Raw genomic sequence first — 25,246 nt, forward strand, 5'->3', positions numbered from 1 at the left:
CAGGAAGCTCGGACCATTCGAATCCGGGTATCGATCGACCACGTTCAGCTTGTGCAAACCTACTCATCCTACAGGAAACGGCGTGGAACACTCTTCAATCACAAATGACGGCTGACGGCGATACTCCTAACCCTCCTCTGCGAGTGACGAGATTCCAGCTCATCGCAATGCCAGCCTCATCTAACCCTATACCGTGTGGACCGCGCTGAATTTATACACCTCCTTCCCGTAGGAATCTTTGTGGATGTCGATCATGCTGTTAACTACTTATGCAAAGACCAACCCATCCCACCCGGCCAACCCTGCTCAGTTCACAGCGCCTCCGACACTCAGTCGCACTACCCGCATACCGCGCCACGTTCCACTGCGTCTTGTGAACACGTTTGGGAATTTGGGCACGGTCAGGCCGAGGTATGTGTGTGGTCTGTAATCGATCCATACAGCTTCTTCACCCTTACTAGTACCCATGAGAGGGATGCGTTCCTGCCCTTCCAGTCAATGTTTGCAATATCTCGTCCCAGTTCTTCCGGATCGCGGTCATTTGTTCGCTCGAGATGTCGGAGTTGTGTGGGGGCGCGGCCCAGTTTGCAGTCCTCTGAAGGACGGTAAGCTCCTTGAGATCGGAGATCTTGGAGAGAATGGTAACCGTTTGGATTCCAGGGCCAGTCGTTCAGGATACCCTGGTCGAAGGAGAAGGCGTACGAGACGGACTCGGAGTCGAACCGGGCGCCTGGATGGCAGTTCCAGTACCATGTTTCGCCTACGTCTGGAGCTGACCCGAAGTCGTCTTCGTACTCGGTCTGGACACTCTTGTTTCGATCAGGTAAGGAAGGGTATGGCTTCGGGACGATCAAAAACGGTAATGTCAAAATACCCGGCGCTGGTCAGTTGAAGGGCTGTTAAAAGGCCCCAAGCCCCTGCGCCAAGTATAATGGTTTGACGGTCCTTGTCAATCATGGCAGCTTTTTTCCAAATCGCATCGCGCTGGTACCCAACCATGTTATCTTAGAAAGACAATAGAAAGCCCGATATCAACCGACTTCACCTCCTTGCGAATCCCCGAGCAGGAGATCAAGAGTTGCCATTTGTATTATGATAACCATTTTTTCAGCCGCTTGAGAGCCTTGCTCGTGTTCATAAAAACAATTCTATTGGACGAAGACCCTAGCGCGCTGGTCCCTTTCGTATCTGCGGTAGAGACAAATAAGGGTCTACCCACACCCCACGAGGAGCTTCGACATTATCCTCCTGAATCATAGCTACCTCTATTATACAAGTCCTAGACGGCATCATAATCCCACAAAGTGTCCAATAAAGCCCAGACGGCTCTATTGAGGACTTGGACAGTCGAAGGAATCTACTGGGGAGTCAGCAACGTGCATGCCAACCGAGTATACTAACCAGTCACACTGGCGAACAGCTCCCTGTGCGCCAATCTGCGATCGGCATAAACAAGGCTAACCATCATAGACTTCTGCCTAATTCAGTCCAGGGTCAAAAATGCTCTTACCCATTGCGCGGGCGCTTCGCCAGAGTCAGTTTCCTTGTCGTACATTACCCTCATGGCTTTCGCGGCGCGTTTTGGATTAAAGTTAGCTGACAAGGGGTTAGATCTAGTATCAAAATCGAGCAGGCCATCAGTAGCTGGCTGTGTGTGAATGAAATATGGCATTAGGCTTGGACCCATCAGATGGCAGTGGCGATACATACACTCCTACCTAGATAGCCGAACGCGTTCTAGCCCAGGGACAAGCATCAATCTTGCTTCAGAAGCGATGATCTCCTGTCATCAAGGCTGCTGTCCAGAAAGGAAGGATGACGAGTCGTGGTGGCACGGGCGGTGGTTAATAATAGCGAGGGCCGCGTAGCCGGCTTAGTCAGACGCCTAAAAGGGACTTGGCTGGGATGATCGGCAGCGAAGCTCTGCTAGTGCTGATCCCCTTGTGATCTATCGACCCTTTTTTATTCGCGAACCGCCCGTGGATGATCGCCAGGGATCCTTCCAGGGGCTTCAGGTCGCAGTCTACGTAACCCGTGGGCGCAGCTGTTGGCAGGATACGTTGTTCACTGCGGTGGACACGTAATTCCCGCCTACTTAATTCCCTACACAGTCCTCCTTGGAGAACATACCCGATACCCTTGGGCATACAACTAAACAATGTCCGATCCAACATCTCCTCCAAAGCAGGAACCATACCACATCCTGTCCAAGAATCAAAAATGGAACCTGGTCATTTTCGTCTCCCTAGCAGGCTGCTTCTCCCCCCTTTCCTCCAACATCTACTTCCCGGCTATAGACACCATATCCAATGATCTTGGCATCAGCGCATCCCTTGTCTCCTTGACCATCACGGTTTACATGGTCGTGCAGGGTATTGCGCCCTCGCTATTCGGTGCGCTCTCCGATTCTTGCGGGCGCCGCCTGACGTTCGCAATCAGCCTCACCATTTACACCGCCGCCAACCTTGCCCTCGCATTCACGTCCAGCTATCCCATGCTTATGGCCCTGCGAGGGCTCCAAGCGGCGGGATCCGCTGCCACCATTAGCATCAGTGCGGGCGTCATTGCCGATATTGCCGCCCCACAGGAACGCGGAGGCTTTATGGGAACAAACGCCGGAGTTCGGTAGGTGAAGAGAGACCCGTCCCGTCCGAAGCAGCCCATCTCTGACGATACTAGCATGATGGGTCAAGCGGTTGGCCCAGTCATCGGCGGCCTCCTCAATAGCGCCTGGGGATTCCGCAGCATCTTTTGGCTATTGTTTGTCATGAGCGTCATCGTCCTCGGCGCCCTCCTCATCTTCCTACCCGAGACCCAGCGCAGTATCGCCGGCAATGGGAGCATCCCGCTGACGGGTTTCCACAAACCACTTGCGTACACCATCAAGCCTCCGACGGCCTGGGCCCGAAATGTCGACAGCGACCCCATATACCCAAAGCCGCGAGCTCCAATATCCCTCAAGAAAGCATTCAGCCCACTTGCGTACATCCTCGAAAAGGACATCGCCGCCCTCCTGGCCTGGGGCGCAATTGCCTACACAGCATGGAGCATGGTCACCTCGTCGACAACCACGATGCTCCTCCATGGCTTCCCTTTCCTCACCCAATGGCAACTCGGCCTCTGCTTTTTACCAAATGGAGTGGGCTGTATCTGCGGGTCTCTCAGTACAGGCTGGCTCCTGAACTACAACTTTCGCCGCGTCGAAGCAAAATACAAATCCAAGCTCAACCTCGGGGACGAATCCGACAACAGTACTACTGCTACTATTGACTCCGCCAACTTCCCTTACATAAAAGCCCGCCTCCAGCTAATGCCCCTCTTCAGCACGCTGCTCGTCATCTCCTTAGCCCTCTACGGTCCCAGCTTCGAATTCAACGACCTCCACCGCTCCTACACCCCGAACCTCGCCGCCCCACTAATCCTCCAATTCCTCATCGCATTCACCTCAACCGCAATCTTCAACATCAACTCGACGGTCCTCATCGACTCGTTCCCGGACCGCCCCGCAAGCGCGACGGCTCTGAATAACCTGTGTCGGTGTCTGCTGGGTGCGGCGGGAGTGAGTGCTATTCAGCCGCTAATTGACGCCGTGAAGGCCATGCGGGCGTTTTTTATTGTCACGGGAGTCGTTGTGGCTTTTAGTCCGCTTGTTTGGGTTGTTTGGATGTGGGGGGAGCGGTGGAGGGTTCAGAGGGAGGAGAGGATTAAGGCTAGGAATCTGGGGACGGCCGGGCTCTGATTGGAAGAGATATCTACTTGAAAGGGATGGACGGGGATGTGATAGACAGCCATCTTGGGCTTTGTTTACATTTACATACTATAAAAGACACTAGACATGTATTCGGCAATAGAAAGATATCATCCTGCGTAGACTATATTCGGGCTATAGTCTCCGCCTGTGTTTCCAACTGCACTTTTGAAGGCGACGGAAAGAAAACATGTTGTCTAGGTCAAACCGTACATGGTCTTTGGGGACTATCAATGCTGGTTCCGTATGAAGCCGCGCCACAGTCGCGTATAGACCAAGTCAAGAGCACTGCATTTTTTGTACCTACAGAACTCTTGGCATTACAGCATAGAGCAAATAGCATGAGATCATGAATTCATAGTCATTGGATCCAAGAGTGGTCCCCTGATACGTCTTCACTGGTATTTGGAACTCTCGATGGCCAATGGAGACTATGGCCGTACTTGATAGGCACGACAACATGTTCAGCAAGGTAGAGACGTGAGCCTGATTTATGGTCCTTCCAATGACGGATTGGGAGACATTTATGTCATCGCGCTTGTCTAGCAACGTTTTCAATTAGGATGGGATCACGCAATCGGTGCTACTTTCACTGCCTCGGAAAAGATTTATCCATTTAGGAAGATATCTCAACCATGCGAAACAGAAATGGGGACAGAATGGGGACACATGGGGAACCGCCGATCAATATGGGGCAAATATATGGAATTTGCGGGGTACGAGGGAGGGGAACCCTTCCGTATTCTGCTCCAAGATCCGGGGAAGCTCTTATCCAGATTAAAGTAAGGGATGTGTTTATCCGCCTGATGAGGAGAGGGTGGGTACTTAAATGAGCTTTGATGGCCGAAGATCAGGCTTGTAAATCAAAGTTTCTGGGTTCCCAATCTTCAATTCCCTTGACCATGAAGTTCTGCTCCATTTTGGCTCTTGCCGCCTGTGCAGTCGCTTATGACCACGGGTCAACAGTACGTTGATAATCGCAATGCACTACAACTATCTAACACAACACTTGAAATAGTACGGAGGCTCCGGGCCTTACAAATCGGTATGTCGCCACCAGGCTCTATCCGCTGCTTTGAGCTGAATTGAAATAGTACTTCTTCGAAGTCGAGTTGCTTCCAAACCACACCTTCTACCAGCCCCTGCAGTCTGGTTCTCAGCAAAAGGGTTCCAATCTAAAGCTACCAGTTATTGTTTGGGGTAATGGAGCTTGTTCCCCGTGGTGAGTAGTCCTCCCTACCAGCGTACATGAGAAGCAATGCTAATATCCGCTAGTACGCACTCTAGATTATAGCAACCTGGCTTCTACTAACATTCTCCAGTCGGTCTGAAATTCCGCAACTTCCTGGGCGAAGTCTCCTCCTGGGGCGCGCTAGCAATCGCTACAGGGCCCGCATACGTCGACCCAGAGGAGTACGCCGAAAGCCTAGAGGGCGACACATCAGCGCCCACTGACGGCCTAGGCGAGAACCCAGCCGCTCTTACGGAAGCCATTGACTGGGTCTATGCAAACGCAGGAAGAGGCGACTGGAAGCACATCGACCGCACCCGGATCGGAGTCTGGGGCCAGAGCTGTGGCGGCCTCGAGGCGTACACTGCGGGCGCTCATGATGATCGCGTTAGCCACCTGGGGATCTTTAACAGTGGGCAGTTGTCTGCGAATGAAAGCGAGGCTGTTGCGGGCGACATCACAAAGCCAGTCTTTTATATCCTGGGAGGTCCGAGTGATGTTGCTTATCCGAATGTCGGTTTCCCATGCGTCTGTCTACCTGGTTGATTGACCCCATGCTAACACTGTCCAGGGCAACCTTGACTACGCGAATCTGCCCTCCAAGACACCCGCCTGGAAGGGGAGCCACAACCTCGGGCACAGCGCTGCCTTTGATGTTCCGAACGCGGGCATCCCCGGGATTGCGGGGAGGAAGATACTGCAATGGGTCCTGCGCGGCGACCGGAGCGCTAAGAAATGGTTCGTTGGCGACGAGGCACATCAAGATGGGTTCGTCAACGTCACATCTCGGCACCTCGACAGTATTAGAGTGACCCCTATCTAAGCGGGAAAGGGAAAGGGACACTCAGGGTGAAGTCACGGGGTCTATGAAGTATCGTATACTAATCTTTAGGGCTTATCTTCTACCCAAGCCATCTCTTCCTTGTTCTTGACTATAAACCTTGTTCGATGATGGGGATGGGAGTTATAAGAACTTTTATTCATGGCAATGTTAGCATGCGTACCAACATACCTTGTCGACAGCACCCTGGTTAACGGGACTAGCGAAGAGCTCACGGCAAAAAAAGGAAGACCTTGAAGAGGATATGGGATGCCTGATTGTGTAGACTGGCCGATTCTAGCAGAATAATCCCTCCACCTACCGTTCTCATCACTTCCTGCCACTGACGTATCAGTGGTGACTTGAACTTCAGCTAGAGGAGAGCGATATCCCCAGATATGAGGTAGGCCAGGTCGCGCTGGGCCATGGAGCTAATGCAGGGCGGCGTTGGGGAGTCGCCTCTTTGTCAGTCAAGCAAACCTTAGGATCGTTACTATGCCGACTACGGCAGTACTCCGAGACAAGATAGTTTCAGATCCTTCCCTGTCTGTTTAGAGCTTTTATATAATCCCGTCCTGAGCCTAAATGATACCCAACGGATTCCATTCACGGAGCATATATGCATTGCTTCACCTGAGCACAGGAGGAGATAGGACACATTTCTTGCTAGACATGTTCAAGAAGTACGCCCCAGACGCTGGTCACCAACTGCAAAAAAAAAAAAAAAAAAAAAAAAAAAAAAGAAAAAAGAAAAAAGAAAAATAAAGGCCTTAACCACACACCCCCAAATCCCTCCCTATTCCAGGCTAGCCATGGCCTCAACCACAGCCTCCAGCCGAGCAAAGTTCGAGCCTATATTAACACAAGCCCTGCGATCCCCGACACCATGATAAATCAAAAAGGTCGGGGCGTCATTCTGCGCGATATTAAGCCTCGCAACAATCATCCCGCGTACTCTCCTCCCGCACGTTGACCTCGTAGAACTCCACGACCTCAAAGTACTTGTTGGCGAGGTGGGTGACCCAGGGGGGAATCGCCTTGGCGTGGGCGCATGACTCGTCGTAGAATTCGACGACGACGGGGCCGTGGTGGGTTGTGACCTTTTCATCGTAATCGGCCGGCCTGCGATTGTATGGGTTAGGTTACGGGTTGGAAAAAAGCGGGCTTGGATGTGGATGGGGGCATACAAGGCGATAAATCCGAGACCATTTCCCATTTCGAGTGGTGGAAACGGGCTGGAACTGGGAGCGGATGGTATATGGAATGTCAGGGCGATGGTAAGAGCAGGGAGTGGGAAGAGTTTTTCAGGGGAGATGCCAGATGGGATGAAAACTGAAGGAAGAACCACGAAGAAAGGGGGGAATTATGGACGACCAAAGCCCATATACAGCTGGGTGAACTTGAACCTAAGGGTCAACGTGGCTGCCGATGCCGATGCCGATGCCGATACATTTCAAGGTTGGAGGCTTGCGACGTGCCCTGGTAAGGCCAATCAGCCACCCGTACGAGGCACAAAGGTTGTTGCACCCAAGCGCGACTACCCACCTCATGCTGCTCATACGACTCCTTCCACGGGTGAGTCAACAGCTATCCTGGCTATACTCTCCAGGGACAGGGAATAATGGATGACACAAGAATCATCGGGCGAGAGTAAATGATTCGGGCAGGACACTTCCTACGGGTTGATATCACCGGGTGAATTAGTGCAGAGTTTATTTCATTGTTGGGGGTGAACAGACCCCTCTCAGAAAACTAGTAACCGATGTGAGGTTCGGTCAAGCCATGTTTTACTTGGGACCTCTAACACAGGGCGCCGTTGGTGATTCGGCCAAGTATTACCCACGTTATAAGTTGGAGATAATCGTAAGAATGCCGGTTGTTAGTTGGTAAAGAGGATGTTTGGTAGGTCGTCATGAGTCCATGGCCCACTCCCTGCTATCAACTTCTTGTGTGCACATGAAACAGGCTTTGGTCATACCTCAAAAAGGCTCATAGAAGGGTTAGTATCCAAGTGATATGGACCGATCTGTAATGCTATAATACCGTGGTTGATCAAGATCATTCTCGCAGACAAAGGCCTCGAGCCAGCACGTCTGGCTCGCCTACTAGATAGCTCTACGAGATCAGGAAACGCAAGCCCTCCTATCGCTGTCCCTTCTTCTCTCCCTCCCCTCGCTCGTCCTGCTTACTCTCGCTGTCGTCTTCGACCTTCTTCGCCCCCTCACGCTTATTAACTTGGGCAGCCATCCTCTCATCAAGTTGCACATTCTCAAGGAAGAACATGATTATTAGCATCGGGGCAAGAGCAGCGAGTGCCGCAATACCAAGTAGCCGCTGCGACTGTCTATAACTCAGATCGATGGCCTCACGCGCAGGACTCCCAATCTCGTATTTCTGCGCGACAACGATACTCCCGAAGATGGCTTGTGCTTGGTTCTTGTACTCGGTGGGCAGGTGCTCAGCTAGTTTCTTGGGGAGGGTTGAGCGCCAGATTGCGCCGGCGACGCTGGATATCTCCACATTAGTATGCCACATAGACTGGGTTGAAGACAAAAGAGAGAGAGGGCGGTGCATCCATACCTAGTCCCAATAGCGCCCCCAACACTCATAGCCGCAAAGAAAACTGCCGTGACGACCGATACCTCTCCTCTTTGCACCGTCGCCTGGACCGAGACCTGCGACGCGGTCTGGTAGAAGGCGCGGCCAATACCGATGAGGGATTTGGCGGTCACGAATGCTGCCTCGTTGCCGACTTTGCCATCGCCCATGTCGACGAGGTACAGGAGGACGCCCATGCCCAGTACGGAGAGAGGCACGCCGGTGAAGACCCAGATCTGCGAGCGGCGGGTGTATTTCATGAAATATGCGGCGAAGATACCGGCGACTTGGAAGGCGACGCGGAGGGAGTTGCTGGACTTTATATTAGTGGCAAGTTAGGTTAGGGTTGGGAGGGGAGGGGACATGCTCGATTCTTGTCGCTGGCCCGGCGCCGTAATGTCCAGCGACTTGGAGGTAACTGGGGAAGAACACCGAGAAGACGGAGTAGTGGAAGAAATCCAGCGCACCGAGACAACACGCCGCAGCGACTGTGCGGTTGCGGATCATGCGGTAGGGCACGAAGGGCTTCTTCGCAAACCAGGTATCCCACGCGATAAACGCAATCAGGATCACAACACCCATGACCAGCATCGCGATAAACGACCCCTTGTGCCAATCATCGCTATTCCCAGACCCCGTCAACGACAACGGCACGAGAAACAGCGATAGTCCCAGCAAGAGAAGCACCGCACCAAAGGCATCAAGCTGGACCCAGACGAGGTTATACAACCTCATCCACCAGCTCTCGCCCGCTGTCCATCCTAGAATCTGTCTAGCTGTCTGCGCGCTCTCGACGCGCGACCGCCGCTGGTAGTACAGCATTGATCCGACGAGCAGTGTCGCGGAGACGGGCTGGATGATCGCCCACATGCCGTAACCCCAGCGCCATTCGCTGTCTGCGAGGATGCGCTCGGCGATTTCTGTTCCGAGGTAGAGGGCGGGCACGACGGTGAGGGAGTCGGGGAGGGTGGACCAGACGGCACGGTTGATGAGGTTTGTCACGTCGGCGACGAAGACTTGTTGGGTGAGGCTGAAGCCGGTGGATCTGCTTTTGTTAGCTTATATCATGAGAGTGGTGAGGTGGTGGTAAGAGAGCTCACCCGATGGCTTCGAAGATACCACCAGCCTGCATTGTTAGTATTTATCGACTAAAAATATGTCTGGTGACTCACAATATACTGAGAAACATTCTTGCAAGCTGCATAGATCGCAGCCCCAATGGACTGGAACATGACGGAGAGGATGAACATCTCTGCTCGTCCAAAGACCTAGCAGTGTCAGCTCTGCATCTACGTTGGACTGAGCGACATACATCTCCCAACTTGGCAATAATAGGATACGCCGCAATGCGAGTGATATTCCCCACAACCCTTGCAGCAGACATGGCCGAGTGCTGCTTGAACGAGGAGGTCGCATACGGCGTATACACCTGCGTCGAGTAATCGCCAAAGTTGATGACCAGCGTGGCAAGAAACAAACTGCATGATCAGAAAAGACAAACACGACACAGACCCAACGGCGATAGCTTACCCAGTGAACGTAACGATCAACCCCTGCTTCGTCCACCCCTTGCGCAGCATCTCTGCCCTGCGGACACCGGCCTGCAAACTCTCTGAATCCGAGAGCTCCTCATTGGAAATATGATTGGGCTTTTCGACGCTTGGCTCAATGCTTGGGACGCCCTTTGGCGCTGCCGAGATTTCTTCAGCGGCCATTGTGCAAGAAGAGGTTGATGGTCAGAACTCGGAATCGAATGGGAAAGAAAAGGCGACTGCAGCTCCTTGTAATAGCCGCCAGTTTTCACCTCACGAGACGTTCCAGCTACCTCGGTGACTCCAACTGCAACTTCCTTCCACCCGTAGCCCTGTCAGGCCACGCGCGCCGCGAGACGAAACAAGCCAAGTGCACGACAAATGCACGAGTCAAGGCCAATCATGCCCCTCGACAACCGAATCTAATCTAATCTAGACCCGATTGACCAAGATTCCACGACGGCAAAAGCGGGTCTGCCAGATCAGATAACAAATGCCCAGGCGCGCCAAGTCCGCCGCTTCACACTGGCGTGTCCACTTTCGGAGCTGCAACGAGGCCTTCGGATGGCTGCGCCGTCGGATACGAGATTTGGTTGTTCAAGAGCGGCCCTCTCTCCTGTTCAGACTTAGGCCTTCGTGTTCCTGTTCTTTGCCCCTGCTTTCCTGCATCGCATGATGACCCAGTTGACATTTACACCCGCCGGTCCCGGAGCGACACGCAACACGGCCTCGTGGCTCATCGGGCGCCCAGAGGATCTGGAAAACGCCTACCAAATCGACGTCTCGTGGCCGCTGACCTGGTCGGACCGAGCCCGAGAAAACTCCAGCGCAAACGCTCTGTAAGTGGGGCGTCCATCTGAAAGCAATATAGCCAGATTGTCTGGCTAACCATTTTCCTTCCTTCGGACGAACCAGGTACCTCGTCGACGGTAACGCCCTCTTTCTAACAGCGACCGAGACCCTCCGTCGACGACAATCCCACCGACCACACGAGACCGGGACGGTGGTCGTTGCAATCGGATACCCGCTCACAACCTCAGTCTTCAGCCCACGCCGCAGTTACGACCTCACGCCTCCATGTGAAACCTATACGCCGCCCGATGGACCTGACGGAAGACCCAAAATTGAAGAGCACGGGGGCGCAGATATATTCCTCTCGTTCATAACAGAGGTCGTGCGGCCCTTTATTTCCATGACAGTCTTCCCCCATGTGTCCTTCGCGCGCACGGCGCTCTTCGGGCATTCGTATGGGGGTCTATTTGCCCTGCATGCACTCTTCACGCGGCCCGCGTCGTTTGACGTGTATCTCGCAGCGAGCCCCTCGATCTGGTGGAATAATGGGTTCGTCCTCTCCGAGGCTGCGAGATTCTGCGCCGACAGCGATCCACCCCCCACTGCCGGCCCTGGGACAGCAGCCAACTCATCCCCAATCCTCCGCCTATCCTTCGGATCCCTCGAGGAATCCCCCGTGCGGCAACCAGACGAATCAGACGAGGGATTCGAGTTGCGAAGACGGGGATCTGCTCACCGGCGGATGAAGGGGAACTGTACCCAGCTTTACTCACGGCTTTTGCAGAGTGGGCGCTTGCAAAGGGTTGAGATGCGCGAGTATCAAGATGAGGATCACGGGAGTGTCATTGCGCCGGCGCTTAGTGGGGGTGTTGGGTTTTTCTGTGGGATTCGTGGTGATGGGGGCTCGTGACTTTGATAGAAGGGCTGAGTGAGTCTGGAGGCCTGGTAAAGAAGGGGAGCAAGGCGCAACAAAAGCACGCGAGCAGGCGCCGCTGATAACCACGGTTCAGACCGGTGAAGTGCATCGGCATCATACAGTCGATGGTTTGAAGATGGGCTCACATCTGACTGACAGTTAGCTAGCCTCATCATGATATCTGCTATCACCACAATTTGGCCATTTCTAGTTTGAATCGTAAATAGGCAACGAACGACCTACACGCGGGGTATGGGAACGTCCGGTGAGTACGGTATAGTGAAAAGAAGGAATGCTCCGGCCAAGTTCACCCCTGGGAGGCTCCACGCTCCTTCCCTTTTCCAATGCCCCACGTAGGGAAGGAGCGACTGAATGCCAGAGACCATCTATGCGGAAGGTACGACCGACCGTAGGTAGCCGGGACAACGGGCAGTCCCTTCCTTGTTAGATGCCCCGAAACCGGGAAGGAGTGTCGTCGATTCTCCATTCTCGCACCTGCAGTGTACACACCCTCCTCCAATGAAACCTACGAACAATAACGAACACGAAGCACTTCACGCAGCAGGCATATCAACTCAGATCATTATAGTATGTAGTATGTAGGTATATATGCATCTACAACATATACCGAAAACTCTCAATCTCCAGGTCCGTCTTATCCGACATGCCCTCGGCGATCGCCTGCGCATCGCTCGACTCGACGGGTGTCCCGTACTTGGCGTCTCGTCGTTTATTCTCCCAGATGTAGTATACCAGTAGGCATGTGAGGAAGAAGATGCCCAGGGCAAGGCCGGCGACAGAGGCGGCCATTCCGGTCTGTAGGTTGTTAGTCTTGCTCTGTGATATGCAGAGATGGTGTTGGGTGCTTTTGAGAGAGAGGGGATGGAGGAAAGATGGGTGGGAAGAACATACATCATACTGCGGCTCCTCACTCTCGAGGAACATCTGCGGCCCAACAATATTCCCAACACAGTACGCAACGAAAATCAGGGCACTCGTGACACTCCTCTTTGTGAACCCCGCGACATTCGACGCAATAAGACTCAGCGCAAGCGGGATATTGCAGGCGAAGACAGCCGCGAGTGAAAGTCCCGTGAGACGGCCCTTCTGGTTATTCTCGTCGAGCTGCCAGACGAGGATCATGCCGATCATAGACACGGACGTGTTGAAGATCATCATGAGGATTCGGGTCTTGGGGACGAAGGTCGCGACGCTGACGGTGATGAGGAGGAAGATTATTTGCGCGGCGCCCATGGGCATCTGCATGAGGAGGGAGCGGAGGGCGGAGAAGCCGAAGCCTTGGATGATGATTGCGTTGAACTGGGTACTATGTTAGATACTGCAGTAGATAGGATGGAGGCTTGACACGTACACTGGTCAGACCACCGTTGCACAGGTTCACTGTGAATGTATACAAGAAGAGACACCAGGTCTGGGGATCTCGCAAGGCAAGCCACGCCTGGTTCCACACAAACACGCCAGTCTGGTTCGAGCCGGCTTTGCTCTTCAGAATGCGCTGGTGGGCGATTTTTCGTTCGGTCTTTTTGAGGAAGATGGTATTTTCAGTGCGGTCGGGGAGGAGGATCAGAGTGACGAAGCCCAAGGCACAGGTGATGGCACCCAGGAAGAGGAATAGCAGCTGCCAGCTGTTGATCGTGCTGACTCCGATGTTTCCGATACCGTACGCGACGACACCTCCGATGAGGTTGGCGATGCAGTTGCCGAACCACCACGCGGCTTGTCTGCGACAGAGATTCATCAGTCAAACTGCCCCATGATACGTTTAGAGCGATAGATGCTCACCTCGATGGCTGTTCCTCCCGCTTATAAAACATACTAACGATGAGCGCAAACCCAGGGGCGACGCTGGCTTCCCCGACACCGAGGAAGAAGCGGGCGGTGATGATACCCCCGTAGTTGTGGCAGGCCGCATGGCACATCAGGGCACCTCCCCATACGATACTGTCACCCATTAGCCATCGCTCGGGGTGCTGGGGGTTCACATACATAGAAACACTGATATACTTGGCGAGAGGGAATCGGACCATCAAGTACGAGCTTGGCCAGCTCCACGCGAAGTAGCCAAAGTAGAAGATGGCAGAGGCCCACGAATATTGGTCGCCGACGAGGTTGAGGTCTGCTCGGAGGCCGAACAGCGTCGCTTGACTCAGGGCCAACTTATCCATATACTGCATCATGTAGCAGACGCCCATGAGGGGGATCAGGCTGTTCGAGAATTAGCAAAAGGCAGATGCGAGAGGGAGACGACATACACAATATCCAGCTTCCGTAGTACTTTCTTCTCATCGCCCGGTGTGACTTCAAAGTCTAGGACCTGGCCCAGGTCATCGTCGCGGGACATTTTCGCCACAGTGTCGAGTTTCGGCTCATCGCCGGGCGTGTTGGTGTATTGTTTCTCCATAATGAAATCTGGTGTGATGGAGTCTCTCCGCCAGAGTGAAGTCGGCGTCGAGCTGGCGGTAACAAGAAGATTTAAAAACCGGGGGAAAACTCTAAAAGATAACACCCGCTTTGGCTTTAGTGTTGTCCGTGACGTACCGTGGATGCTACTCGGTACTTATCTCCATCAGCTATCTCCCCCTCGCGGCAAGTCGCAGCGATATGAACTGCCCGTCAGTTATCCCCTGAATCTTATTCGCGTGCCTGCCGATGGTCAAGCGAGGACAACTATCAGTCTCAGCCATGCTTGGCTGCGGGGAGTCAAGCCCTCCCAGCATTCCGCCAATTTCCGCTATCGTTCACTGTGTTTCCCGCTGTCTGATCGCCGTATCAGCTGCTCTCTGGCAGTCATATCTGCGTAGAGCGGGTCCACGCGCCACCCCATCCCCGCTGCAGCGATTAATCGCCCTTCTCCCCTCACTCGTATCTGCCGATATCTCTCTGCCGACCAGGGGCTGGACAACGAACGGGACTCGAAATCAGGAAGCGCTGAGTGGCGATAGATACAGTTGGAGTCAACCGCGCAGAGAAAGTGGAGATGATCGGCAATGTATCCAATGAGCGTGCAGCAGCTCGGCTAACCATGTTTATCTCCTCGGGAAATAACCCTATCACATCGCGGGAATTTGGTGATGATATGGGGTTGCCATGCTCCCAGCCATGCGCTCCCCAGATACAATGCGGAGAAGTGGGAACCAGCTTATCTGGACGGGCTTATGAGTGTTCGAGATAGGAAGGAGGAGGGAGACCCTTAGCCGATGATACGGAGGAATTCCTGCCACCGCCATTGGATGCATCATCTGTCGTAATGGCCATGACCAATATACTCCAACTCCAACGCCATCGACGGAGGTTGTCCTCGGAAGGCGTGATCCAACCGAGGCGATGGAATAAGATGAGGACGTGCTTAAACCAAGCCAAGTATCCCATCTCCTTTCCTCTTGACTTTTCCTATCTCCAATTTCCACCATCAACCACCTCCCCTTCACCATGGCCATAACCGCTCACACCACACCCACGATCGAAGAGGTCAAGGCCTCTGCAGATGCGGCCGTCAAATCCCTTCAGAATGAACTCCGTGAGCTCAATCGCGAGGTACCCCTCCTTTTCTCCCACACTCCGTCCTACACACTCACAAAAAAATACAGATCTGGTCGAATCCCGAAACAGCATACGAAGAACACCGCGCGCACGACACAATCTGCACATTCCTCGAAAAGCGCGGCTTTGCCGTAACCCGACATGCGTACGGCCTGGCAACCTCCTTTGAAGCCCTCAGCGGCTCCGGCGGTCCGCTCATCAACTTCAACGCGGAGTACGATGCTCTCCCGGATATCGGGCACGCCTGTGGGCACAACCTTATCACGACGAGTAGTGTCACGGCGTTTCTAACGCTTTCTGCTCTGTTAAAAGAGTATGGGATCCCCGGGCGGACACAGCTTCTGGGGACTCCCGCTGAGGAGAATGGAGGTGGCAAGGCGAAACTGATTGACAAGGGGGCTTATCAGGGTGTTGATGTTTCTCTCATGGCGTGAGTCTCCTTCTTGTCTCTTGAAACGAAACCACTGGCGCATCCTCGACTGATGGTGTTATAGCCACGCCGGCCCCAAAGAAATATTCAACGGCGTCAGCGGTGTCGCAGGCCTCCGCATGAACGCCCGAAAGGAGCTCCACGTCAAATACAGCGGCAAAAGTGCGCACGCCGGCGGAAACCCCTGGGACGGCGTAAACGCCCTCGACGCACTGGTAACCTCGTACAACAATGTCTCGGTGCTGCGACAGCAGATGCAGCCCGATGAGCGGGCGCACTGTGCGTTCTTGGACACGCCCAAGGTTGCGAATGTCATTCCGGATACGACGAGAGCGTATTGGCAGGTGCGGAGTCCGACGCTCAAAGGGCTGAATTCGCTCATGGGCCGGGTGAGGAAATGTGTTGAGGCCGGGGCTGTTGCGACGGGTTGTGAGGTTGAGATTGTTGAGTATGTCAATCTGCTCGTCTTGACTTTCGAAAGTAGATGACTTATAACTCGCGCAGGAACGAACTGTATACCGACATCAAAATCAACAGTACCCTCTGTGAGCGGTATGCCGCGCACATGGACTCGTACGGGCGCGGCGTGCTAGCACAACACGAAAAGGTGCTGACGGGGTCATCGGATATTGGGAATGTCAGTTACGTTGTCCCCACGTTGCACACGATGTTCGGTCTTCCGGATGCAGACGGCATTTTCCCACATCATGCATCTTTTGCGGCAGCCGCGGGAACCGATAGCTCGCATGAGGAGGCTGTTGTCGTAGGCAAGTCGTTAGCTTTGATCGGATGGGAGATGGTGAACGATCAGGCAGCTTTGGAGCAGGCGAGGAGCGATTTCAGGGAGGCCATCAAGGAGTAGCTGCTCACGTAGCCATTTTGCCAATCACCAAACGAATACAGTGTTCTCCGGTAAACGTAGAAAATTGTAGTCAGGTAGACCAGGATCCTCCGACCACCGGCAGACTAATCCATCTGATTCAACACCGACACAACCTGATCAATCAACGAAAGGGACCTGGAATGACAAGCGTTCTTATCCTTTGCTAGGAGTCAGATATCTCTACACGACGTGAGCGCCTCCTGAATGGTGGCACGGGCATGACTCGCACAACAGCCCGGTGGCTCCAGCGAATCTCCCTGGAGGAGGTACGAAGACAGCGTGAGCGCAGCGGCCAGAAAGCCAGCCCAGAACAATCGCGCAAAGGATCTGGTAATTGTGGAGTTTCCGCCCCGTTCCTCCCATAGCTCGCGTTGGTGGACGAGGATAGCCGGTGCACAATCCAATGATGTCCAGTAGGATACAGGGTATTGGATTGGCGCAAGCTCGTCCCGGGCAAACCGGCCATAGGCAGACAGTAAGAGCCCGCGAAAGAGGGTATCGAACATGATCCCTTCGAGGTCTTTACGGTATAAGCCGCTCCCGGCGCTTTGGACTGACCGTGTTCTCCTCAGATGGGCTGCCGCTTGCTTTAGCAGATGTCGGACTTCAGTTGTCGCGTTGACGACCGTTTCATACCTGCCAGCCTGGTTGGGGTCGTAACACGCTTTCGCTGCTGACTCGGACGTTCTGCGCATTGCAGCGGGCCAAAAGTGGCAGGGCAGGTGAATGGAAAGAGAGTCTCTTCGTTGGGAGATGCATCCAGCTAGACTATGGTTAGACGCAACTTCAAAGCCATAGGAGACCGTACCACATTAAACATTTCTTGTCCAGCATCGCTAGCCACTCCTGGATCAACCATGCCTTCCTTCGCGCGACAACCTCTGGCAGGAAGACGCATCGGGCACCAGCTTTGGCACACCGTGCACAGATCGGCCTCTGGGTGTCACACCTGACCTTCAATGTCCGGTAGCGCTGGCAAGCTCGGATCTGGCGCCGACGAGTCATTGCAACTTCCATTCCGAGATGGACTTTTTGATGGAAAAGTGAGTTGTCGGATGGAGGTGAGATGGGTGATGAAGAGAAATGGACAGGTCGGCCGACGGTGTCCGGGCTTAATTCCGATCCGACCAGTCAATACGAGCTCACCCACCCCTGCGCAAGCTTCACAAGCCATGAGACTAGTCACTTCAGCTGATGGCGTATATTTATCTCTCCGAAGACGTGCAGATTTTTTTTTCTCCGTCATCTTCACAATCAACCTTCTCACAATGGCTGCCCCCACCGACAAGTCGAGCGAAAGCCCGAGCATAGAGGCCAACCACCCAGCCTTTCCCGAAGGAGGAGTTCAAGCCTGGTCTGTCGTTGCCGGCTCAGCTATTGCGCTTGCCTGCGCGTTTGGCTACCTCTCCTCGTTTGGGTATGTCCTCCACTAGTAGCGCAGCGCAGGCTCCCGCCAACTCACAGCTGCAGAGTGTACGAAAACTACTATAGCACCCACCAGCTCTCGCACAAGTCTCCGTCCGATATCGCGTGGATCGGGTCCGTCCAGATCTTCTTTCAGTATGCGACTAGCGTTGTTTCCGGTGGTCTGTTTGATCTCTATGGAGCCAATGTATGCCCCACGGGTTCCCCATCATACGGAGCTAACTATGTAGTGCAGGTGCTTCTGATCCCTGGATCGCTTGGATTCGTCTTGTCGATCATGATGACCAGTATTTGCAAGGAGTATTATCAGTTTCTCCTGGGACAAGGTGTTCTCGGCGGCTTGAGTGGTGGCCTCCTGTTCACTCCTGCCATCTCATGCATCAGCCACTATTTCTCCCGCCATCGAGGCCTTGCAATCGGGCTCTGCACCGCTGGCTCCTCCATCGGCGGTCTCGTCCTGCCCATCGCATTGAATCACGCGCTTTACAGCAAGAGACTCGGCTTCGGCTGGGGCGTCCGCGTAGTCGGCTTCGCAATCCTCGGTCTCCTGTCCATCGCCTGCATCCTCGTCAAAGAGCGCCTCCCCCCTCGCCGCGGCAAACTCTTCCTCCCCAAAGCCTTCCTCCAACCATCCTTCACCACCCTCACAGCCGCAATCTTCTTCAGCTTCTGGGGCATGTGGATCCCCTACTTTTTCATCGTCTCCTTTGCTGTCGAAAAGGTGCACATGTCTGGCAACCTCGCCTTCTACACGCTCTCCATCCTAAACGGCGCGTCCTTTTTTGGGAGAGTCATCCCAGGCTTCCTCGCCGATAAGTTCGGCCGCCTCCGCATGCTCGTCGCCGTCTACGCGACAAATGCCCTCGTCCTCCTGTGCTGGCTTCGAGTGGACTCATCCGCAGGTCTCCTCGTCTGGGTCGCCTTTTTCGGCTTCACCTCTGGCGCCATTATTTCGCTGTATCCAGCCTCCGTGGCGCAGGTGACTCCGAACCCGCAGCAGATTGGCACGTATCTCGGCCAGGCGAGCTTCGTCGTGTCGATTGCGGGACTAACAGGGACGCCTATTGCGGGAGCGCTTATCCGGAACTATGGGTATGATGAGGCGGCTATCTTTGCCGGGGTATCGATGATTGTGTGTACGGTTCTAGCAGCTATCACGACTGTGCTTCATAGTCGAAAGGGGAATCAAGAGCGGTAAGGAGCACCCTATCGGTTCAGAAAGGTGCGATGGATTCTAGTGGCTTCTCCATCGTCCGTTCCACCTGCCTCGTAGAGATCAGTGGTTCGCGTCACGGAGGGAAGCCGCGACTGTATAACACCCGGAAGGAAGGAGCGATCGGGCGTTCCTGCCGTTTTCATCAGGGCAGCTACGTACTGCGCAAGCTTGGATGGGATGATCATGATGTATGTATTATACTTGGTAGCTTAATGGTGTATGAATGTTCTACTAGTAAGATGCGTCTATTGTTCATGCGTATAATTATTCAGTGTCGCTCCTCTTGATTCTGCTCTTATAAAAGGTTCAGGTTCAGAGGTTGTTTGCGAATCAAACTCTATCATCTATCAAAACAGTTTAAAAATTCAGAAACCGTTTCAAACTTTGATGCCACTGGCGCTTGCCAGTAGTTGTAGCATGAATCTGTAAACACAGAACTCGATATATATAGCTGTACGCCAGATTCGCCACAGTGGCAAAGCAGTCAGATTGTGCTTCAGCAGTGACACGAATGGATTCTAGATCAAGAGATGTCCGATCTAATCAGATACAGACTCTCCATGAATTACTCCAGAGTCTTGGTGACAGACGTCAACCTGTCAAGAGTTCTTGGCAGCCACCAGAATCGCTGAAAAATCTTCTGGATGGCGAGCACGCAATCGCCGGCCCCACTCCGGCTTCGCTCCGATCCCAATAATGCTATTTCCCCAAGCTTCCGACTTTTTTCTTTTTTTCTTCATTCCTTCGCTGCGCTCGCCACGTGGAAGACACTGTCACTTTGAATCCTTCAGATCCCCGTCAAAATGACATCCGTGGAGGTATCAGCGCCAGCGATGGCTCCGGCAGCGCCGGCGTCCTCGCGGCTCCGATCCGTCTTCCGATCGATCCCATTCCAGATCGCCATCGCCAGCGGCGTCTCCTTCACAGCGCCAGGCATGTGGGATGCCCTGAACAACCTGGGCGCCGGCGGCGCCGCAGAGCCGTACGCTGTCTCGGCGGCGAATGCGCTTCTATATGGGCTCTTCGCTGTGGTCTGTGTGGCTGCCGGCGCGATCAATAACCGCATCGGCCTCCGGTATGGCTTGGCGATTGGCGCAATCGGGTATCCGATCTATGGCGCGGGCTTGTATACGAACAACTACTCGCCCACCACGTGGTTTTTGCTCTTTGGGAGCGCGCTGTGCGGCATCTCGGCTGGCTTCTTTTGGGCTGCGGAGGCGGCGATTATTATCGGGTATCCCAGTCCGAAGGATCGCGCTTTCTATTTGGGTGCGTCGCCTATATACTATTAAACCATTCAGCTGTGTGTATACTGACATCGTTTAGCAATTTGGCAAACCGCCAAAGCAGCGGGCCCCATCGTCGGCGGCGCCATCAACTTGGGCCTCAACGCCCAAAAGTCCACAACGGGCTCCGTCAGCGCAGGGACATACATCGTCTTCATCGTCATCATGTGCCTGGGCCTCCCCATCGCACTCCTCCTTAGCCCCGCGCACAAAGTGCAGCGCAAAGACCGCACCCTCGTCATGGTCCACAAGCAGCCGACCTGGGCGGCCGAGTTCAAAGCCGCCATCTCGCTCCTCGCCTCGCGGCGCGTCCTCCTCCTCCTGCCCTCGTTCTTCATCAGCTACTTTTACAATGGGTTCCAGAGTACGTGGCTCACGACGTATTTCACCGTGCGCTCGCGCGCGTTTTCGTCGTTCTTCACGAATTTTGCCGGAATTGCATCCTCATTCCTCATCGCCGCCCTCCTGGATCGACAAAGCATCCACATCAAAACCCGCGCGCGCATCGCATTTTGCTCCATAATCCTCGTCCTCGTCGGAACCTGGATCTGGGCGTCGATCTTGCAATACGACTTCTACTACGGTTCCGAGCGTAACCCCGTCTTCGACTGGTTCAAAGGCGGCTTCGGCAAATCCTACGCGCTCGTCTTCTTCTGGACATTCGGCGGACAGGCCTTTCAGCAGTTCCTGTACTGGCTCGTGGGCCAGTATGCGACGGACATCTCGTCGCTGTCGTACCACTGTGGGATTCTGCGCGGGTTCGAGGCGCTGGGCCAGACGGTTGCGTGGGCGATGCAGAGCGAAGGCAATGCGAACCACTTTGTGAGCATCGGGCTGAATTTTGGGATTACGGTGCTTTGTGTAATCCCGACGTGGATTGTGCTTTCGGAGCTGGAGCATAGTCATGAGGTTACGGTTGTTGAGGAGGATATTGTCAAGGCCACCGGGGAGAATACTGCATGATCAGGTGGATTCTGCGGTGGTTGGGTGCGTTTGGGGTGTATAGACTAGACTATAGAGGGTTTTTAGAGATGTCAACAGGCTGAGCCTTTGGCTGTACATTAGATTCAACACATACAGGGTATATATAGACCTGATAGATAATATTATTAACTAGTATTTACGACGATAATACGCCCCGCGTCTAGCACCTCGCAAGCGTGTAACCCGTACGCTCTATCGTATTATCCTGCCCCCATAAAAGCCTTGCGCGCACTCACTTCGCTCGAGGCACTGACTTTAGGCCACCCATCCACTACAAATGAAGCTTACAGCATGACGTCGAAGGCCTGCTTACCAGGGGACGCCCTGTACGCTTACGAGCTATCAAGCAAATGGATGAATGCCCCGGCCGATCCGGTGCCGATCACCGGGATATCTGCCAGCGTATTTGCGTACGATAAGCTAGAAACCGTCTCCATAAGCGGAGATTATCCGCTAGTTCAACTCGATAAGGCGTATCCTGGAACCCTAGGCACGAGACTTATCAAGAAAGAATGCATGGTTTGTACGGAGTACACGAATATATAAATACAAGCCTTGGCCGGCGCCGAGAATGCGTGATTGATCGCAAGTGCATCGCCAAGCAACAATGGGTGATGGTCCTTCCTTGGAGATTTATCCACTTGCGAGGGATGAGGCCGAGTCTGCCCGGTGAGTCTTGCCCTGCGCTTCTACTATTACCATCTTTATAGACAGGTCTGGTGGGATACTTACTGACACCGGTATAGCCTCAACGCGCAGCATAAACTCCTCGTCGACATTGTCGGCGGGCCGATTGATAAATCGATTCCGTTGGAGAATATCGCCAGTGTCGCGGATGTTGGGACGGGGACTGGGTGCGTCTACTCCGTACTTACTTGGCTACACTCTCCCAAGTCCTCCCTCGACCACCCCCGAGACAAAAATCAAGATCAAACAAGACTAGGCGTATCTGACAAATCCGAACAGAATCTGGCTCCTCGACGCGAAAACCCACCTAGCCAACCACTCCCCCTCCCCCAATCCAAGCCTAAACCCATATACCCTCCACGGCTTCGACATCTCCGCCGCGCAGTTCCTCCCGTCGCCGGAAACGCACGGAATCACGCTTTCGGTGCACGACATCCTGCGCCCGTTCCCGATCGCGCACCGGGAGAGATATGACCTCGTCCATGTGCGCATGCTTGTTTCGGCGCTCAAGGTCGATGAGTATGAGGTTGCGGTGCGGAATTTGGTGGCGGTTTTGAGTACGCCGGCCCCTTTTCCGCCTCCTTTATCCCAGATTATGTTTTTTCTTTCCATGGCTGAAATGGCTGGTTGAGGTGTGGGTGGATGCGAACGAATGCTAATAAAAGGTAAACAGAACCAGGCGGCTACCTCCAATGGACAGACCTCGACTCCTCGCATCTCTCCTCGGCGCCCAGCGCCACGGACCCCCGCGCCTCGCCACTCATCACCTCGTGGCTGACGTTCCTCGAGTTGAACAGCCTCTCCGCATGCCCGACAACTACTATCGAGAACGCATACACGCAGTCCAACGAGCTGCTCCATATATCCAGTACGACGTATCCCGTCGCCGGCCGTCCAGAACTGAAAGAAAGAGCGCAGAACTGGGAACTCCAGGCGTTTGCGGCGGTCATGGCGCCTGTTTTGAGGGTTACAGGGCAGGCGAAGAGTCAGATGGAGGCAGAAGAGAGGGCTAGACAAGCTGTTGAGGGGGTCAAGGAGCTTTTTGCGGGGGGTGGGCAGGTGCTTGATTTGAGGTTTGGGGTTGTTGTTGGGAGGAAGAGGGGTTTATAGATAGGGGTTCTGGGTGGTGGAGGTATTGTCAAGGGTAACGAAGGCACAGGATTGTAAGGAATCATATTGAAACTACCCTACCCGCGTAGGCATGAGATGACAGAAATGAGGGTTGCTCCTTTTATGAAGAGGCTTGGTACTATCGAGAGCTGTGAGCTTGTCCAGTAGGTGGTCGTTAGCTCTTGGCTCCTCTCCCAGCAGTATACCTTCAAATGATGGATGATACGACAGCGTTAGGTCGAAGATCAATGTTATCAGCATCCTAGTTATGATTCGGACTCAGATAGTGAAATACGTTAGTCGCCATGTCAGCCACGTCCGGCCACGTTTGTAGAGTGGATGCTTAGACCTAGGTAGGTGGTCGTGAAGATCATGCCAGAGCGCGAACTGTGCTCGGCCAGGTTGCACAGTGGTAGAGCCAATTGCAGTCTGTACCTGGAGAGCCTGGTGACATGGATGTAAAGTAGTCCAAAAGTCTAATCCCACGACAGGCGACCTCCTCGGCCGAATATAAAGACCACGCAACGAGGGCCGATTCTCCGATACTGAGGAACTGACCACTGGATAACCACTAAAAGCGTTCTACCCATGAACCTGACTGACTTTGTGAGTAGAGAGGCAAATCCAACATCACATTACCACAGCTGGCTGTTCGCTTGTTCTTACCACCACGCAATGACCGCTCATCAGCCTCGGGCTGCTTATCGGACGCGGAGTGGCTGCCGAACGCCCCCCGCAAGAGTCACGGGTCTCGACGGAGGCGACCGAGGATTGTACCCGGGGCGAAGGCGTGACTTGTCTGAGCGACGGGTGGTCTGAGTGCTGGCCATGTATTGGGCGTATGCGTATGGTGGCTTGTGACACTCGTATAACGGTAGAGTCATAGGCTGTGATGACATGGAAACAGTACAGCCAAGCCAAACCACGAATGCCTGCCAGTTGCACAGGTATACACGCGACACGACATTCGGCCGAGGCTAGCAGAGCCCGTTGCTTTGGGTCGCGTCTCTGGCAGTCCGGAGAACTCTCGCCGGGGCCCCAGCTTCGGATGTTAGCTTCGGGATCCCGGTCCAGCAGTGCCGTAGTCTCATGGCGCTAGAGCGTTAGTTCTTTGTCTAAAGTGTCGAGTTATTACCTCTCACATGGAGAGAGATGGGGGCCAAAAGGGTCAAGGAAGGGGGTTCCCAGCTAAGGAGTCCGGTGAGAACGAGAGTAACGAAGTCGTGTTGGTTTTGCCAACCGAGATCTTGCTAGAGCGTCAAATGAATGTGTGTACGCGAAGTGTCTGCGGAGACTAGGTCGATGATTCCGGGGCGAACCGACGGGGTTGTGATTCTGTGAATAAGAGTGGTCTCATGTCAGCCGCTAAGAGCGTGGGAGGCAAGGAGAGTTCTCCGCACAGCTCTCGCCTTGGAAGTCGAAACTTTCGACTCAGAGGAGAAGGATTCGTGTTGGAGATTCAGGTGGTGAGCTTGGACGCTGTGTTCGGCTACCAGAGCCGATTGTTGGGCCAGTCGTGTATGGTTGGGTCCGAATCAATCAGGCAAGGGTGCAGTGCATCTCGCAAAGGGCAGACAGCTGGAGCGCATGCGGAGGCAAGACCGAGACGCGGTTGTGAGCTTGTGAGCCGTGATAGGTGAGCTGGTATATTGTGGCGGGCGACTGAGCTCAGCGCATGAAATGAAGAATCTGAGTGTCACACCCCCCAACACTTGCACGCGTCTTTCCCCAGAACCGTTAAGCGAGCAGCTGCTGGCCCTGCGGGCACCCGCACTGGACCGCACTGGTGACTGCAGAGTGGAATAGGGGCAAAGCCTGCCTCGGAACTGCAGACTAGCTGATTCACTATTGGTGCAATATCCTGTCAATGCTTGCCACTGGGGAAATGATTGGGGCTCTAATAATCCTTCGTCTCACATTGCCGCCTGCTGATTGGTGTGTTGGCTGCACGGAGCCACTTGTGAGACATTGCTGGATGCTGACGGCCTGACAGGTCCAGAAGGTCACGGAACGACTGAGTCGTGCCT

At 54.0% G+C, this 25,246-nt stretch overlaps 12 protein-coding genes across 12 annotated transcripts; 7 read left to right on the forward strand and 5 right to left on the reverse strand.

Annotated features, from left to right (window-relative positions):
• Positions 1–401: 401 nt before the first annotated feature.
• BJX68DRAFT_267049 (uncharacterized protein) lies at positions 402–957 on the reverse strand (the record flags this gene model as incomplete). Its single annotated transcript, XM_071045695.1, has 2 exons — positions 402–809; positions 859–957. 2 exons carry the CDS (start codon positions 955–957, stop codon positions 402–404), a joined length of 507 nt encoding a protein of 168 aa, XP_070898960.1.
• A 1,014-nt stretch (positions 958–1,971) lies between these two features.
• BJX68DRAFT_237583 (major facilitator superfamily domain-containing protein) lies at positions 1,972–4,096 on the forward strand. The gene is made up of 2 exons (XM_071040220.1): positions 1,972–2,625; positions 2,680–4,096. The coding sequence occupies exons 1-2, from the start codon at positions 2,159–2,161 to the stop codon at positions 3,737–3,739; spliced, it is 1,527 nt and encodes a 508-aa protein (XP_070898961.1). The 5' UTR covers positions 1,972–2,158; the 3' UTR covers positions 3,740–4,096.
• Positions 4,097–4,650: 554 nt separating this feature from the next.
• On the forward strand, positions 4,651–5,802 carry BJX68DRAFT_255420 (uncharacterized protein; the record flags this gene model as incomplete). Its single annotated transcript, XM_071043037.1, has 5 exons — positions 4,651–4,713; positions 4,767–4,793; positions 4,843–4,960; positions 5,071–5,492; positions 5,551–5,802. The coding sequence occupies 5 exons, from the start codon at positions 4,651–4,653 to the stop codon at positions 5,800–5,802; spliced, it is 882 nt and encodes a 293-aa protein (XP_070898962.1).
• Positions 5,803–6,567: 765 nt separating this feature from the next.
• BJX68DRAFT_237585 (uncharacterized protein) lies at positions 6,568–7,122 on the reverse strand. The gene is made up of 2 exons (XM_071040221.1): positions 6,987–7,122; positions 6,568–6,921 (listed from the first exon to the last, which is right to left on the reverse strand). The coding sequence occupies exons 1-2, from the start codon at positions 7,013–7,015 to the stop codon at positions 6,726–6,728; spliced, it is 225 nt and encodes a 74-aa protein (XP_070898963.1). The 5' UTR covers positions 7,016–7,122; the 3' UTR covers positions 6,568–6,725.
• Positions 7,123–7,771: 649 nt separating this feature from the next.
• BJX68DRAFT_275964 (siderophore iron transporter mirA) lies at positions 7,772–10,135 on the reverse strand (the record flags this gene model as incomplete). Its single annotated transcript, XM_071047970.1, has 8 exons — positions 9,928–10,135; positions 9,710–9,875; positions 9,570–9,665; positions 9,498–9,523; positions 8,765–9,442; positions 8,380–8,709; positions 8,025–8,305; positions 7,772–7,833 (listed from the first exon to the last, which is right to left on the reverse strand). Exons 1-8 carry the CDS (start codon positions 10,110–10,112, stop codon positions 7,772–7,774), a joined length of 1,824 nt encoding a protein of 607 aa, XP_070898964.1. The 5' UTR covers positions 10,113–10,135.
• Positions 10,136–10,604: 469 nt separating this feature from the next.
• Positions 10,605–11,631, forward strand: BJX68DRAFT_267054 (alpha/beta hydrolase; the record flags this gene model as incomplete). The annotated part of the gene is made up of 2 exons (XM_071045696.1): positions 10,605–10,768; positions 10,845–11,631. 2 exons carry the CDS (start codon positions 10,605–10,607, stop codon positions 11,629–11,631), a joined length of 951 nt encoding a protein of 316 aa, XP_070898965.1.
• A 580-nt stretch (positions 11,632–12,211) lies between these two features.
• On the reverse strand, positions 12,212–14,183 carry BJX68DRAFT_95153 (MFS general substrate transporter). Its single transcript, XM_071050072.1, has 5 exons — positions 13,911–14,183; positions 13,645–13,863; positions 13,441–13,599; positions 13,010–13,379; positions 12,212–12,957 (listed from the first exon to the last, which is right to left on the reverse strand). Exons 1-5 carry the CDS (start codon positions 14,057–14,059, stop codon positions 12,253–12,255), a joined length of 1,602 nt encoding a protein of 533 aa, XP_070898966.1. The 5' UTR covers positions 14,060–14,183; the 3' UTR covers positions 12,212–12,252.
• Positions 14,184–15,087: 904 nt separating this feature from the next.
• On the forward strand, positions 15,088–16,490 carry BJX68DRAFT_267056 (M20 family metallopeptidase; the record flags this gene model as incomplete). Its single annotated transcript, XM_071045697.1, has 4 exons — positions 15,088–15,192; positions 15,246–15,628; positions 15,693–16,076; positions 16,133–16,490. 4 exons carry the CDS (start codon positions 15,088–15,090, stop codon positions 16,488–16,490), a joined length of 1,230 nt encoding a protein of 409 aa, XP_070898967.1.
• Positions 16,491–16,585: 95 nt separating this feature from the next.
• Positions 16,586–17,330, reverse strand: BJX68DRAFT_95135 (uncharacterized protein). Its single transcript, XM_071050070.1, has one exon. It carries the CDS (start codon positions 17,204–17,206, stop codon positions 16,682–16,684), a length of 525 nt encoding a protein of 174 aa, XP_070898968.1. The 5' UTR covers positions 17,207–17,330; the 3' UTR covers positions 16,586–16,681.
• Positions 17,331–17,714: 384 nt separating this feature from the next.
• BJX68DRAFT_95186 (putative MFS monocarboxylate transporter) lies at positions 17,715–19,399 on the forward strand. The gene is made up of 3 exons (XM_071050073.1): positions 17,715–17,928; positions 17,982–18,123; positions 18,172–19,399. The coding sequence occupies exons 1-3, from the start codon at positions 17,780–17,782 to the stop codon at positions 19,132–19,134; spliced, it is 1,254 nt and encodes a 417-aa protein (XP_070898969.1). The 5' UTR covers positions 17,715–17,779; the 3' UTR covers positions 19,135–19,399.
• Positions 19,400–19,901: 502 nt separating this feature from the next.
• Positions 19,902–21,562, forward strand: BJX68DRAFT_95199 (major facilitator superfamily domain-containing protein). Its single transcript, XM_071050074.1, has 2 exons — positions 19,902–20,421; positions 20,479–21,562. Exons 1-2 carry the CDS (start codon positions 19,956–19,958, stop codon positions 21,399–21,401), a joined length of 1,389 nt encoding a protein of 462 aa, XP_070898970.1. The 5' UTR covers positions 19,902–19,955; the 3' UTR covers positions 21,402–21,562.
• A 467-nt stretch (positions 21,563–22,029) lies between these two features.
• On the forward strand, positions 22,030–23,229 carry BJX68DRAFT_275966 (class I SAM-dependent methyltransferase; the record flags this gene model as incomplete). The annotated part of the gene is made up of 4 exons (XM_071047971.1): positions 22,030–22,091; positions 22,169–22,276; positions 22,389–22,666; positions 22,783–23,229. 4 exons carry the CDS (start codon positions 22,030–22,032, stop codon positions 23,217–23,219), a joined length of 885 nt encoding a protein of 294 aa, XP_070898971.1. The 3' UTR covers positions 23,220–23,229.
• Positions 23,230–25,246: the final 2,017 nt, after the last annotated feature.

This window comes from Aspergillus pseudodeflectus (genome assembly GCF_044049435.1).
Source record: "Aspergillus pseudodeflectus strain CBS 756.74 chromosome Unknown BJX68scaffold_22, whole genome shotgun sequence".
Classification (NCBI taxonomy): domain Eukaryota; kingdom Fungi; phylum Ascomycota; class Eurotiomycetes; order Eurotiales; family Aspergillaceae; genus Aspergillus; species Aspergillus pseudodeflectus.

Coding starts and splice junctions, on each gene's coding strand:
- BJX68DRAFT_237583 (XM_071040220.1), top strand. CDS start 2,159: ATGTCCGATCCAACATCTCCTCCAAAGCAGGAACCATACCACATCCTG. Junction 2,626..2,679: donor GGAACAAACGCCGGAGTTCG/GTAGGTGAAGAG, acceptor TGACGATACTAG/CATGATGGGTCAAGCGGTTG.
- BJX68DRAFT_237585 (XM_071040221.1), bottom strand. CDS start 7,015: ATGGGAAATGGTCTCGGATTTATCGCCTT. Junction 6,922..6,986: donor GGTCTCGGATTTATCGCCTT/GTATGCCCCCAT, acceptor ATACAATCGCAG/GCCGGCCGATTACGATGAAA.
- BJX68DRAFT_95153 (XM_071050072.1), bottom strand. CDS start 14,059: ATGGAGAAACAATACACCAACACGCCCGGCGATGAGCCGAAACTCGAC. Junction 13,600..13,644: donor AAGTATATCAGTGTTTCTAT/GTATGTGAACCC, acceptor AATGGGTGACAG/TATCGTATGGGGAGGTGCCC. Junction 13,380..13,440: donor CGGGAGGAACAGCCATCGAG/GTGAGCATCTAT, acceptor TCTCTGTCGCAG/ACAAGCCGCGTGGTGGTTCG.
- BJX68DRAFT_95135 (XM_071050070.1), bottom strand. CDS start 17,206: ATGCGCAGAACGTCCGAGTCAGCAGCGAAAGCGTGTTACGACCCCAAC.
- BJX68DRAFT_95199 (XM_071050074.1), top strand. CDS start 19,956: ATGACATCCGTGGAGGTATCAGCGCCAGCGATGGCTCCGGCAGCGCCG. Junction 20,422..20,478: donor GGATCGCGCTTTCTATTTGG/GTGCGTCGCCTA, acceptor GACATCGTTTAG/CAATTTGGCAAACCGCCAAA.
- BJX68DRAFT_95186 (XM_071050073.1), top strand. CDS start 17,780: ATGGCTGCCCCCACCGACAAGTCGAGCGAAAGCCCGAGCATAGAGGCC. Junction 17,929..17,981: donor GGCTACCTCTCCTCGTTTGG/GTATGTCCTCCA, acceptor TCACAGCTGCAG/AGTGTACGAAAACTACTATA. Junction 18,124..18,171: donor TTGATCTCTATGGAGCCAAT/GTATGCCCCACG, acceptor TATGTAGTGCAG/GTGCTTCTGATCCCTGGATC.